Raw genomic sequence first — 12,462 nt, 5'->3', positions numbered from 1 at the left:
AAACTATGAAAGGAACTGGAACATACCGTTTGGAATCATTTATTAAGTATCCATGGACAAAATAGAATTGACATCAGTCCGTAATTCAGATACTTTTTAGGCCAGCAGAGAAGGCCTTGCATGCCCTGACGGCCCACCACTGGTTAGATGTTCCTTTAGCACTGCATGCCCCCACCCCAGCCCCCCCACCCCCCAGATGCCCCCTCCATACTCGGAGTGTGGTAAACACCCTCCTTCATCCCCTCTGCCTTCAGTGCCTCATTTTCGCTGCCTTTACTCCCTGAGGTCGGCTGGTTTGGGTGAAGGGTTTCGTACTCGTTCTCCTTGCCGCGGCCTCCTCACATGGTCTCACACGGCGACCTCAGCACCACATCCTCATTGATTGACCCTAATGAAAGAGCCAAATGTGACTCGGTGTGAGAGCAGCGGCCTTCGGTTCATGCTGCAAAAGTGCCGAACGAGAGCGGATGTCTCACCCATCGCACTTCTTCTTCTGTACCACACGATGAACGCCACACAGCCAATCACAGTCCCAATCAGCAGCAGCACGACAACGACTGGAATTAAAACCGTCGAGGACTGAGCCAATAGGTCTGAAACAGAAGCATGTGAAAGGTTCCTCGAGTAAGTAAGATTTCCTTTTGGTTGACTGCCCTTGTCACAGGTGATACGGTGATGAGTAAAGGAATGATGGACTGAAACAGGCGCTCACAGACAGGTCTGCTGAGGAACGTTCTGCTGCCCCTCCCCACAGCTTGACAGCGGTACGTCCCGCTCTCCTCCGGCGTCTGACCAGGGCCCAGACGTTCCCACAACTGGCCGTTCCTCCTGTAGTACCGATAGGACATGCCGCTGGGACACAGCGGACAAGAGCAGGACATGTCTGGAGAGAGGTCCGCGGCTCTGGCACTGACTGAGACCGAAGGAAAGCGATCAGACTGACTTCACCGATACATCAAACATAGTACTGTGAAGAGTTGACCAAGCATAAATACCAGTCAGCAGATCTTGAGCATCCGAGGTTTCGCGGTAAGGCTCACCAGTGCCAGCCTTATATGTGAACGTTGCCTGACACTTGTAGCTTCCCTCTTTAGAATCTGTAATGTTCAAGATTTCAATGGTGTTGCTGTTGCCTTCTGCGATCACTTCGTCCCCTCGGTAGAAAAGGGTGCGGCTGATCTGCTTGGTGCCCCAGACGAGACACCGCAGAGTCACGTCTTGTCCGACGACGGCAGGCAGATGATAGATTTCCAGAGACACCTTCTTTTCTGAAAAGCGAGGCATTAAGTTGAATAGATACAGTTTGGCAGTGTGGCAGAGCTAGACGTCACAGAGAGCCGGCCCACCTGAGGTCCTCACGGTGATCTGGTTGCTTCTGCTCTCTTCGCTCTGGTCTGTACACCAGAACGTGGTCTCGAGTTCGAGCAGACCTCTGGGTTGAAACGTCAGACTGACGTCGTTTTCCCCCTCCAGCTTCAGGGGGATGATGTTCACCTTGTCCCCCCTGTAGACACGGCAGCTCCAGCCCCGCAGGCCGTCCTCGTGTTCGAGCTGCAGGATGACGCTGCTGTGCCTCTGCGCCACAGGCTGACCCGTCTTGATGCTGAGCGACGCCGTGGGGAGCAACTCTGAGACACAAACGCATCAGACCAATGACGTTAAACACGACCAATGAATGTTTTTAAGAGTTCTCACTCAGAGTTTTGTGATCTATTCACCCTGAACATGGACTTGCAGACCGTCACTCCTCTGCCCGTTGACCTCACATCGATAGGAGCCCGAGTTCTGGGGTTTGGCAGCTGGAATCTTCCAGAATTTCTTTGTCCATGTTTGTTCTTCATCGTTCATATACCACTTCACTGAGTTGTGGCTGCTGCTGCCGTCACACTGCAGATAAAACAGGTCCCCGGTGAAGACCTGCTTTAACGGGGGTGACATCGACACTGAAAAGGCAGGAAAACAAGATGGAGATATTTAGATGTTATCACCTAAAGTAACTCAAGAGTCTTGAGTTTCGTTGAGTTTCAGTTGGTGGGATTAAAATTTACCTTCTGGCTTCTGACATTTGACCAGGACTGTGATCGCTGCAAGACAAGAGGTTATTATTAAAATTCAACAAAGTTCATTATGGGGCCGAATAGAACACCAATAACAACATTATAGGTTCTAATATTGATTTTTGATTTATCGCTTTTGTTAGTAAACAGGCTTGTTTTGCTATTTAAATCCATCTCTATTAAACCTAAAACAAACTCAGTAAAAAAGATAGTTTTAACAATATGATTATTAGTTTTACCCATTGATTAAATCTTTTATCTTGTTATCATTATTAATTTCTCAAAAGTTGAAGATCAAATTAACATGGTGAGAATTCTACATATGGTCCACGGTTTGTCGTTTCCAAAGACATGATTTGATTTTTGAAGACAGTTTTTATTCTAACATTCAGATTATATGTGCCCTTTTTTTTTATGAGTTTGCTTTATTGCGTAATTTGAATTGTATCAGTGTTGCATGCACGCTCAAAATTTGATGAAACACAAATACTTGGTTTGATAAACTCCTCCTGTGGTGTTTACTTTAAATAATTATGAAAAAAATGCTTTTATGTGAAGTGAAATGTACATGAACAGTTAAAACCAATTTGACAAAGAAAAATAGAACTGCTACAGTCTAAAAGTTCAGCTGTAAGTTTATAAAACCAGAGTTGAGTCTGTCTTACCGGCCAGAAGAACCAGATGTTTTCCTCCCAACATCATCCAAAGTCGCTCGTCCAAAACAAAGTACGCAACAACTCATGCAAGAAGGAGTGGAGCACCAGAAGCTCGCTGCCAGTTTCTATTATCGAGGCATGTTGGGAAATATAGAGGCGGAGAATGATATAATGACGTAAGTGACATAATGCTTCCTCTCAGTGTCGGCCCAACAATCCCAGTGGCTCTCTGCAGTGTTTGATTCTGGCGCCCGCCCTCCTTCCCAACGCCTCAGTGTCATCTGAGCAGTGCTGGAGTTCTGTGTACAAATATCCCACTCAGTATCAGCTGCTTTATTTACGCCTTATATCTTTTGTTAAATCTTTCATATTTACTGAACTTGTCCAGGAAAAGTAACAAAATACAGCAGCAGGCACTGACTCAGTCAACCAGTAGGCCCGTTTAATGGATTTTACTTTGTGACTCAGCAAAAAATGGAAGAAGTGCAGATGTGCAGTAAAGGAGGTTTGGAAGAGGCTCTATGCAGCTGGTTTGTCGTGAACATGGAGCCGGCCCTGCTTCCTCTCTTCAGTCACACATCTCCTTCATGTCCTCTTGCAAGACAACCGAAGTGACGTTCACCGAGTGTTTCTTTGACTCTTTTCTTGGAACGAGAAGTGACTCGGCTTTCTCAAAACATCGATTCCACGAAACCAGGGAAGTCATTATGTATACTGAAGTACGGTAACATACTGCCAAGTTTGCCATCCACACCGATTGTTATGATGACTTTACAAAGAATTAAAAACTAAAAGTAAAGCTTTTAATGGCTGTTCTTCCCTTAAAAGTCCAATTTTACATTCTGCTGGGTGATTTGGGACTAACAGCTCTTTAGACTTTATAAGTTAAAAGAATGATTCTCTAAATTCTGTTCTGGGTTTAACAGGAATCCAGTGAAGAGAAGCCGATGTTGGTGCTGCTTACTGTGACTAACTCTCACATTTTCAACAAACTGAAGACTGTTCAGACAGCCTGATAACAGGGGATTACAACAATCTGCTCAGGAGGTAACACATGCATGGATTCATTTTCCAGCGTCATTCTGACTCGACATATTCCCGAGTTTAGAAATATTTTTCAGGTGAAAAATCCCAGTCCTGCAGACCTGTTTAATGTTTAAATTGAAGGATAATTTAGGGAAAACTCATTCAAGCCCCTGTTGAGTTCTTTCCATGTTGGACTAGTTGGAGGGTGAGTGACTGAAGTAGTGCCGGTCACTAAAATACACAGCATAAAACTAATAAAATAACTTAATGCTCCCAGAGTGGTTGAGATTAAAGACGGGATTTTTAGCACTTTTGCACCTTCGGGTCTTGGCTGGGACCGTAAAGGCGAAAAGGCCGATGGAAGACGTTCCAACTGAAAGTGAGGAACAGATCTGTGAAAGAGGAGTCCTCCAGACACCCCAATATGTAATGACATGTCAAGAAACTATGGGCCCAAGTGTGTGGGACGTGTGAGAGAACTGAGTGAGCGGTTTGGGTTCCCACAGGGGGAAGTTTGAGCGACTGGGCTCCTCCCCTACTAAGATGCATCCAACCACCACGGCCTCTGCTCTATACTACTCCCGCCCTCTCTGAAGTGTCGAACTCCACCTCTGCATCAGCTTCCCGCTGAAGGAGCGGTCTGTCAGACACTCCCAACACATCGGCGCTGGAGGGCACTACCTCCTGGATGAATGATGGAAGTGAAAACGGAACCAACAACCCGGCACCATCATTCACCCTCATTCTTCCAAAGCAACTCTCCTCAGGGCTCAAGCTACAAGCACCACCCTGAAGGGAACAGAGGATGGCAGGGTGAGGCTGGTGGACGGAGTGGACACTGGGTCCGTAGTTCCCACGTAAGGACTGTGGACATGGACGATGGCGTGGAGAGCCCTGCAGAGGAGCAGAGGGAAGGGGGAAATGGACACCAGGTCCCTCTGAATTCTCATCCGACTGATGGAGGAAGTACTGACTGACAGGGAGTCCATATGATTCACCAGATTTCACACCAAAACCGCTCACCAAGAAACAGGTTGTCTCATTCCCGGGAATGTGTTCCTGCTGTCAACAGTTTATTCCAAGTTATTGTGATTTTTATGGTCCCATTAGTTCTCTGACTCTGGACAGGTCTCTGACTGCATGTTTCCAGGTTTCCTGGACTCCAGATGCACTGGAAGCATCCCAGGCCCTGCAGTCTTTGTCCACTTTTCTGTCTCTCAACCTGTCGTTTCATTGGTTCTGATATTGATCAAACCGTGATGTTGTGGTTCTGATTGTTGTGGTAAAATGAAATACCAATGTTTTTTTGTGTTGACAGTTAAATGTTCTTTTCATATTAGCAGCTTGCTTCTTGATGCACTGTTTTGACCACCAGGCTCAGGTTGATTGGGATTCACGCCGAGAAAATGAATGGAGTTGAAGGTCAGGCTGATAACATGCAGCTTGTGGTTGGGGTTGTTTTCATAGCATCGTCTCTTCAGACTGTGCAGCCCCTCCTTTACACTCTCAGCAACTTTCCGAAGAATAAAAACAGTTTTTATCTCCTGCTCCAAGCTTCAATTAACAAACTATCCCATTCTGATGTGTTGAAGTCTCGGTGTATGTGCGTGTATGGTGTGTCTGAAGGGGGAATGGTACAGAATAATCCCTGAGATCAGCTCCTGTGTGAGGTAGTCCACCCTCCACCAGGCAACCGTGAAGATGTTCCTGCTCCTGATGATGCTGCTGCCCCAAATCACAGTGTGTCAGGTTCTTTCCCTTAAATAGTTAAACAAAATAGGAAAGGAACACAGAATGATTTAGGCAGAGTCTAAATTACTTGCAAAGAGAGGAAAACCCGTTTGTTCAATATAGCTCAATTCTTTTCCTCTGTCTTAATGCAGTTTCTCACAGCTTTTATTCAACAGATAAAGGGTGGGACTTACATATTTTTCCTTGGTAAAGATTGGTTTCAACATCCTGTTTTGGATGGAGACAATACAAGGAAAAGGACAAGACACTTCCTGTCATCATAGATAAGACAAACCCAATCATAATATCTCTAACACAGTGGCCCGCCGCTTCATCGCAGACACATCGTGGACCTGGCAAGACCCCAGGACAGCCTGTGGTGGAGAGCTGACCATGCGGTAACTGGAGGGTTACATGATGCCAGTTGTAGCGTTTGTGCTTTAATGCCTTATGCTAACCCCACTAACACTTTACTAATCCTTGTTCCTGTTCCTCTCCCGGTTTCTCTCTACACATTTCTGCGTGCAGGCAGGAATAGCACTGACACAGAGCTGCCACATCCTAATGCTTCTCCCTCTAACCCTGACCCTTAGCCTTAGCCTTAGCCTTAGCCTTAGCGTCTCCTTTTCAGCAGCATTCTGAGGAGGTGTCTTCCCTTAGCATGGTATCATTCTTAACCAGCATGAGATCCTCAAACTCTGAGGTCTTTTTGGGGTGCAGGGGCCACTCCTGAAGACTTTCTATGACTCTGTATTGGCCTCAGCCATTTTCTATGGAGTGGTCTGCTGGGGCAGCAGCATCTCAGCTGCTGACAGGAGGAAGCTCTGTCCTGGAGTGACCACTGGACACAGTGGGGGTGCTGGGAGGAAGGAGGATATTTTCATCCGTACTGGACAGGGTCTCCCTCCCCATGCAGGACACCCTGAGGGCCTTGGAGAGCTGTGTGAGTGACAGACATTCCAGGTGTGTGAAGGAGTGTTACCGAACGTCCTTCCTCCCTGCTGCCATCAGACTCAACAACCAGCAAGACCAAACACACTACACACTCGACCAGATGTCAATACAATCTTCACCTTAATTTATCACATGCAATCATCCATCATCCATTCAGCTCTGTGAAACTCTTGTGTATATATATTTTTGTTTCTCACATTTTTCTATTATATTGTACATATGTGTCTGTCTTAAATGTGTATTTAAATTATATTTAATTTATACCTGTCAGTGCATATGTTATTTATTTAATTATATCTGTCTTACATTAATATTTAAATTATATTTAATTCTGTCTGCTATTTATATCTGTTACTTAATTATATCTGTCCTAAATTTATATTTAAATTATATTTAATTTTTCTGTGTATGGTTGGGCTTTGAAGATTTTCACATTTCACATTTCTAATCTGTTTACACTTCTTTTTCTGTGCTGCTTTACGCATGCGCAATGCTCCGCGGAAGGATATACCGGAGCACAGCAGCAGAAGCCATAGACTCAGTCGCTGTGCGCCGGTATATCCTTCCGCGAGGCACTATGCTTGTGCACATCTGTGTGTATCAAAACGTTATTTTAACAGATTGAAAAGAAAACACGTCTTTTAAAATATTTTATAACCATTTGGATTTACTTCACGTGCTAATACGCCATCATCTGGACCACTGGAAGAAGTATTTTGCCCACTTTCGTCAGTCCGGCTCTGTCTCCTCTTCACCTCCAGCAGCTGAGCTAAGCTAACTACGATGCTAACAGCTGGGATCCAGCCGCTGGACACACAGACACAAAAAAGGTATTTATGAGCTTATCTCACTTTGTAAATGATAGGGATAGGGCGTGGGTCCAAAATCTTCAGAGTATTCTTTTAAGACGTAGGCAACCAAACTTTGTTCCTTTAACTTTTCTCAACATACCTTTATCTCATTCCTTTTTATTGTTTTTGATGTGTTGACGAGAGTAACCGTTAAACAGAATTTGTTAATAAACATGAATGGATTTAATAACAGAAAGCAAGTGCAACAAAGATTTATTTCAACACAAAGGAGCAGAAATATTTGCACAAGACAAACAGATGGACAAGTGCTTTTGCACTGTGCATTTATATTTTAATGACGACAGACAGAAACACATCTCAAAATACAGAATAATGAGTCAACTTCATGTCTGCAATTGTTTTAAGTTTAAAAAGTATGCATAAAAATGCTATTCAGAATCTCTGTACATTAACTTCACAATATATAATATATACAATCAGTGTGAATAAACTCTATAATATATAGAAAAGATAGCATTTAATGTGGAGGGATCAATTTATATAGTACAAAGCATGTTTTCAGGATGGATGGAAGTAAAGAATACATTGATAATATTGAAGCAAATGAATATAAAGCCCACCTAAAACATTATCACTTCTGTTTAACTTACATTTTTAATTAAGTTTTATGCTCGTTTTATTCTGGATATTCTGTCCGAATTCATATTTCTCCTCATTAAAGAAATATCAGATATTAAATTAATATAAAATTAGTGGGTTTCCTCATACACATGTATTTTTTTTAATCCCCAAATATATTTATTTCCATTTTCAAAATACACACTTTGCTGCAAAGATAAAAAAGGTTTTTGTCCAGAACATTTCTGAGAAAGTTTGCTGGTGTGTGAGTGGATGTGGTTACCTTAGTTTGTGAATCTGCAAGGCGGAATGTCAGTGCCAAAAGTCACACGACAGCGGTTAGAGCATGCTAAAAGTAGTGGCAGAATAGGTTTTGAACTGAAAATATTTTAGTTTGCACTTGTGAAGGATATTTTTTTGAAATATGTTTATTGGTTTGTGTAAAGCATGTATTTGTTTCTGACCCAGGATGCATTTATTTTACAGGTTTGTTTCTGCAAAGCAAAATGCATTAGTTTGAGAATGATGTTTAATATTTTCAAACCACACTGAGTTTTTTTGTGAATGGTTGGGTGTGAGTAACTGATTACTGTTGCAAAGATGCAAAGCTGGTTAATTTTGACCCAATCAGAATGTAATCTAGTTTTGTCACTGAGGCAGCTCATCGGGCTGACTGTCTGTTTTTCTTTGTGGTTTCAAGGCTCAGTCCGTTTGGTTCTTTCATTTGTTTCTGTCCTTCCTTCTCACCCTGGTCCCTCTCCTCCTGCTGCCCCATGCTTTTGTAGAGTGTGGCATTGACTCAGGATGCACCGGTACCGATTCCAGTCTGGGGTATCGGGTGTGATTTGATAAAAACGTGGAATCGGTGCATCGTTAGATGTTCTTCTAGCGCTTCACGTCGCCCTCCTCTCCCGATGCCCCCTCCGTACTGAGACTGTGGTAGATCCCCTCCTTCATTCCCTCTTTCTTCAGCGCTTCATACCCACCATCTGCTACGTTCTCAGCCTTCAGATCTTCCTGTGCGTCTCTTTCCCTTGATGCTTTACCCTGCCCCCCCACTCCCGATGCCCCCTCCATACCCAGAGTGTGGTAAACACCCTCCTTCATTCCCTCTCTCTTCAGCGCTTCATACCCACCATCTGCTACGTTCTCAGCCTTCAGATCTTCCTGTGCGTCTCTTTCCCTTGATGCTTCACCCTGGCCCCCCCCTCCCGATGCCCCCTCCATACTCAGAGTGTGGTAAACACCCTCCTTCATCCCCTCTGCCTTCAGTGCCTCATATTCGCCGCCTTTGCTCCCCGGGGCCGGCTGGTTTGGGTGAAGGGTTTCGTACTCGTCTTCCTTGCCGCGGACTCCCCGCATGGTCTCACACGGCGACCTCAGCGCCACGTCCTCATAGATTGACCCTAATGAAAGAGCCAAATGTGAATCGGCGTAAGAGCAACGGCCTTTGGTTCACAATTCAAAAGTGCCGAACAAGAGCGGATGACTCACCCATCGCACTTCTCCTTCTGTACCACATGATGAACGCCACACAGCCAATCACAATCCCAATCAGCAGCAGCACCACTACGACTGGAATTAAAACTGTCGAGGGCTGAGCCAATAGGTCTGAAACAGAAGCATGTGAAAGGTTCCTCGAGTAAGTAAGATTTCCTTTTGGTTGACTGCCCTTGTCACAGGTGATACGGTGATGAGTAAAGGGATGATGGACTGAAACAGGCGCTCACAGACAGGTCTGCTGAGGAACGTTCTGCTGCCCCTCCACACAGCTTGACAGCGGTACGTCCCGCTCTCCTCCGGCGTCTGACCAGGGCCCAGACGTTCCCACGACTGGCCGTTCTTCCTGTAGTACCGATAGGACATGCCGCTGGGACACAGCGGACAAGAGCAGGACATGTCTGGAGAGAGGTCCGCGGCTCTGGCACTGACTGAGACCAAAGGAAAGCGATCAGACTGACTTCACCGATACATCAAACATAGTACTGTGAAGAGTTGACCAAGCATAAATACCAGTCAGCAGATCTTGAGCATCAGAGGTTTCGCGGTAAGGCTCACCAGTGCCAGCCTTATATGTGAACGTTGCGTGACACTTGTATCTTCCCTCTTTAGAATCTGTAATGTTCAAGATTTCAATGGTGTTGCTGTTGCCTTCTGCGATCACTTCGTCCCCTCGGTAGAAGACGGTGCGGATGATCTGCTTGGTGCCCCAGACGAGACACCGCAGAGTCACGTCTTGTCCGACGACAGCAGGCAGATGATAGATTTCCAGAGACACCTTCTTTACTGAAAAGCGAGGCATTAAGTTGAATAGATACAGTTTGGCAGCGTGGCAGAGCTAGACGTCACAGAGAGCCGGCCCACCTGAGGTCCTCACGGTGATCTGGTTGCTTCTGCTCTCTTCGCTCTCGTCTGTACACCAGAACGTGGTCTCGAGTTCGAGCAGACTTCTGGGTTGAAACGTCAGACTGGCATCGTTTTCCCCCTCCAGGTTCAGGGTGATGATGTTCACCTTGTCCCCCCTGTAGACGCGGCAGCTCCAGCCCCGCAGGCCGTCCTCGTGTTCGAGCTGCAGGATGACGCTGCTGTGCCTCTGCGCCACAGGCTGACCCGTCTTGATGCTGAGCGACGCCGTGGGGAGCAACTCTGAGACACAAACGCATCACATGACCTTAAACACGACCGATGAATGTTTTAAAGAGTTCTAACTCAGAGTTCTGTGATATATTCACCCTGAACATGGACTTGCAGACCGTCACTCCTCTGCCCGTTGACCTCACATCGATAGGAGCCCGAGTTCTGGGGTTTGGCAGCCGGAATCTTCCAGGATTTCTTTGTCCATGCTTGTTCTTCATCGTTCATATACCACTTCACTGAGTTGTGGCTGCCGCTGGCATGACACTGCAGATAAAACAGGTCCCCGGTGAAGACCTGCTTTAACGGGGGTGACATCGACACTGAAAAGGCAGGAAAACAAGATGGAGATATTTAGATGTTATCACCTAAAGTAACTCAAGAGTCTTGAGTTTCGTTGAGTTTCAGTTGGTGGGATTAAAATTACCTTCTGGCTTCTGACATTTGACCAGGACTGTGATCGCTGCAAGACAAGAGGTTATTATTAAAATTCAACAAAGTTCATTATGGGGCCGACTAGAACACCAATAACAACATTATAGGTTCTAATATTGATTTTTGATTTATCGCTATTTTTAGTAAACAGGCTTGTTTTGCTATTTAAATCCATCTCTATTAAACCTAAAACAAACTCAGTAAAAAAGATAGTTTTAACAATGTGATAATTAGTTTTACCCATTGATTAAATCTTTTATCTTGTTCTCATTATTGATTTCTCAAAAGTTGAAAATCGAAGTAAAATGGTGATAATTCTACATATGGTCCACGGTTTGTCGTTTCCAAAGACATGATTAAAGTATGGATTTTTGAAGACAATTTTTATTCTAACATACAGATTATATGTGCCTTTTTTGTCAGTTTTCTTTATTCTGTAATTTGAATTGTGTCAGTGTTGCATGCACACTCAAATTTGATGAAACACAAATATTTGGTTTGATAAACTCCTCCTGTGGTGTTTACTTTAAATAATTATGAAAAAAATGCTTTTATGTGAATTGAAATGTACATGAACAGTTAAAACCACTTTGTCAAAGAAAAATAGAAGTGCTGCAGTCTAAAAGTTCAGCTGTAAGTTTATAAAACCCTGCAGAGGTGAGTCCGTCTTACCGGCCAGAAGAACCAGATGTTTTCCTCCCAACATCATCCAAAGTCGCTCGTCCAAAACAAAGTACGCAACAACTCATGCAAGAAGGAGTGGAGCACCAGAAGCTCGCAGCCAGTGTCTATTATCGAGGCATGTTGGGGAAGTTGGAGGCGGAGAGTGACAGCGGCAACATGAAGTTGCGAGAGTGAAACCCTTGATATAGCTTTTCTTCAGCGCGTAATGCTTCCTCTCAGTGTCGGCCCAACAATCCCAGTGGCTCTATGCAGTGTTTGATTCTGGCGCCCGCCCTCCTTCCCAACGCCTCAGTGTCATCTGAGCAGTGCTGGAGTTCTGTGTACAAACATCCCACTCAGTATCAGCTGCTTTATTTACGCCTTATATCTTTTGTTAAGCTTTCATATTGAACTTGTCCAGGAAAAGTAACAAAGTACAGCAGCAGACACTGACTCAGTCAACCCGTAGGCCCGTTTAATGGATTTTACTTTGTGACTCAGCAAAAAATGGAAGAAGTGCAGATGTGCAGTAAACGAGGTTTGGAAGAGGCTCTATGCAGCTGGTTTGTCGTGAACATGGAGCCGGCCCTGCTTCCTCTCTTCAGTCACACATCTCCTTCATGTCCTCTTGCAAGACAACCGAAGTGACGTTCACTGAGTGTTTCTTTGACTCTTTTCTTGGAACGAGAAGTGACTCGGCTTTCTCAAAAGATCGATTCCACTAAACCAGGGAAGTCATTATGTATACTGAAGTAATATACTGCCAGGTTTACCGTCCACACCGATTGTTATGATGACTTTACAAAGAATTAAAAACTAAAAGTAAAGCTTTTAATGGCTGTTCTTCCCTTAAAAGTCCAATTTTACGTTCTGCTG

General features: G+C 44.7%; 2 protein-coding genes across 2 annotated transcripts; both read right to left on the bottom strand.

Annotated features, from left to right (window-relative positions):
* Positions 1–210: 210 nt before the first annotated feature.
* Positions 211–2,840, bottom strand: LOC115393352 (uncharacterized). The gene is made up of 8 exons (XM_030098328.1): positions 2,723–2,840; positions 2,049–2,084; positions 1,719–1,943; positions 1,347–1,628; positions 996–1,268; positions 713–913; positions 477–593; positions 211–388 (listed from the first exon to the last, which is right to left on the bottom strand). Exons 1-8 carry the CDS (start codon positions 2,757–2,759, stop codon positions 339–341), a joined length of 1,221 nt encoding a protein of 406 aa, XP_029954188.1. The 5' UTR covers positions 2,760–2,840; the 3' UTR covers positions 211–338.
* Positions 2,841–8,396: 5,556 nt separating this feature from the next.
* On the bottom strand, positions 8,397–11,733 carry LOC115393345 (uncharacterized). Its single transcript, XM_030098315.1, has 8 exons — positions 11,596–11,733; positions 10,916–10,951; positions 10,587–10,811; positions 10,219–10,500; positions 9,868–10,140; positions 9,585–9,785; positions 9,349–9,465; positions 8,397–9,260 (listed from the first exon to the last, which is right to left on the bottom strand). Exons 1-8 carry the CDS (start codon positions 11,630–11,632, stop codon positions 8,740–8,742), a joined length of 1,692 nt encoding a protein of 563 aa, XP_029954175.1. The 5' UTR covers positions 11,633–11,733; the 3' UTR covers positions 8,397–8,739.
* Between the last annotated feature and the right edge of the window lie 729 nt (positions 11,734–12,462).

Source organism: Salarias fasciatus, chromosome 8, assembly GCF_902148845.1.
Source record: "Salarias fasciatus chromosome 8, fSalaFa1.1, whole genome shotgun sequence".
In the NCBI taxonomy this organism is placed as follows: domain Eukaryota; kingdom Metazoa; phylum Chordata; class Actinopteri; order Blenniiformes; family Blenniidae; genus Salarias; species Salarias fasciatus.
Note: the sequence above shows the minus strand (reverse complement) of the source record. Positions and strands in the feature narration are given on the sequence as shown.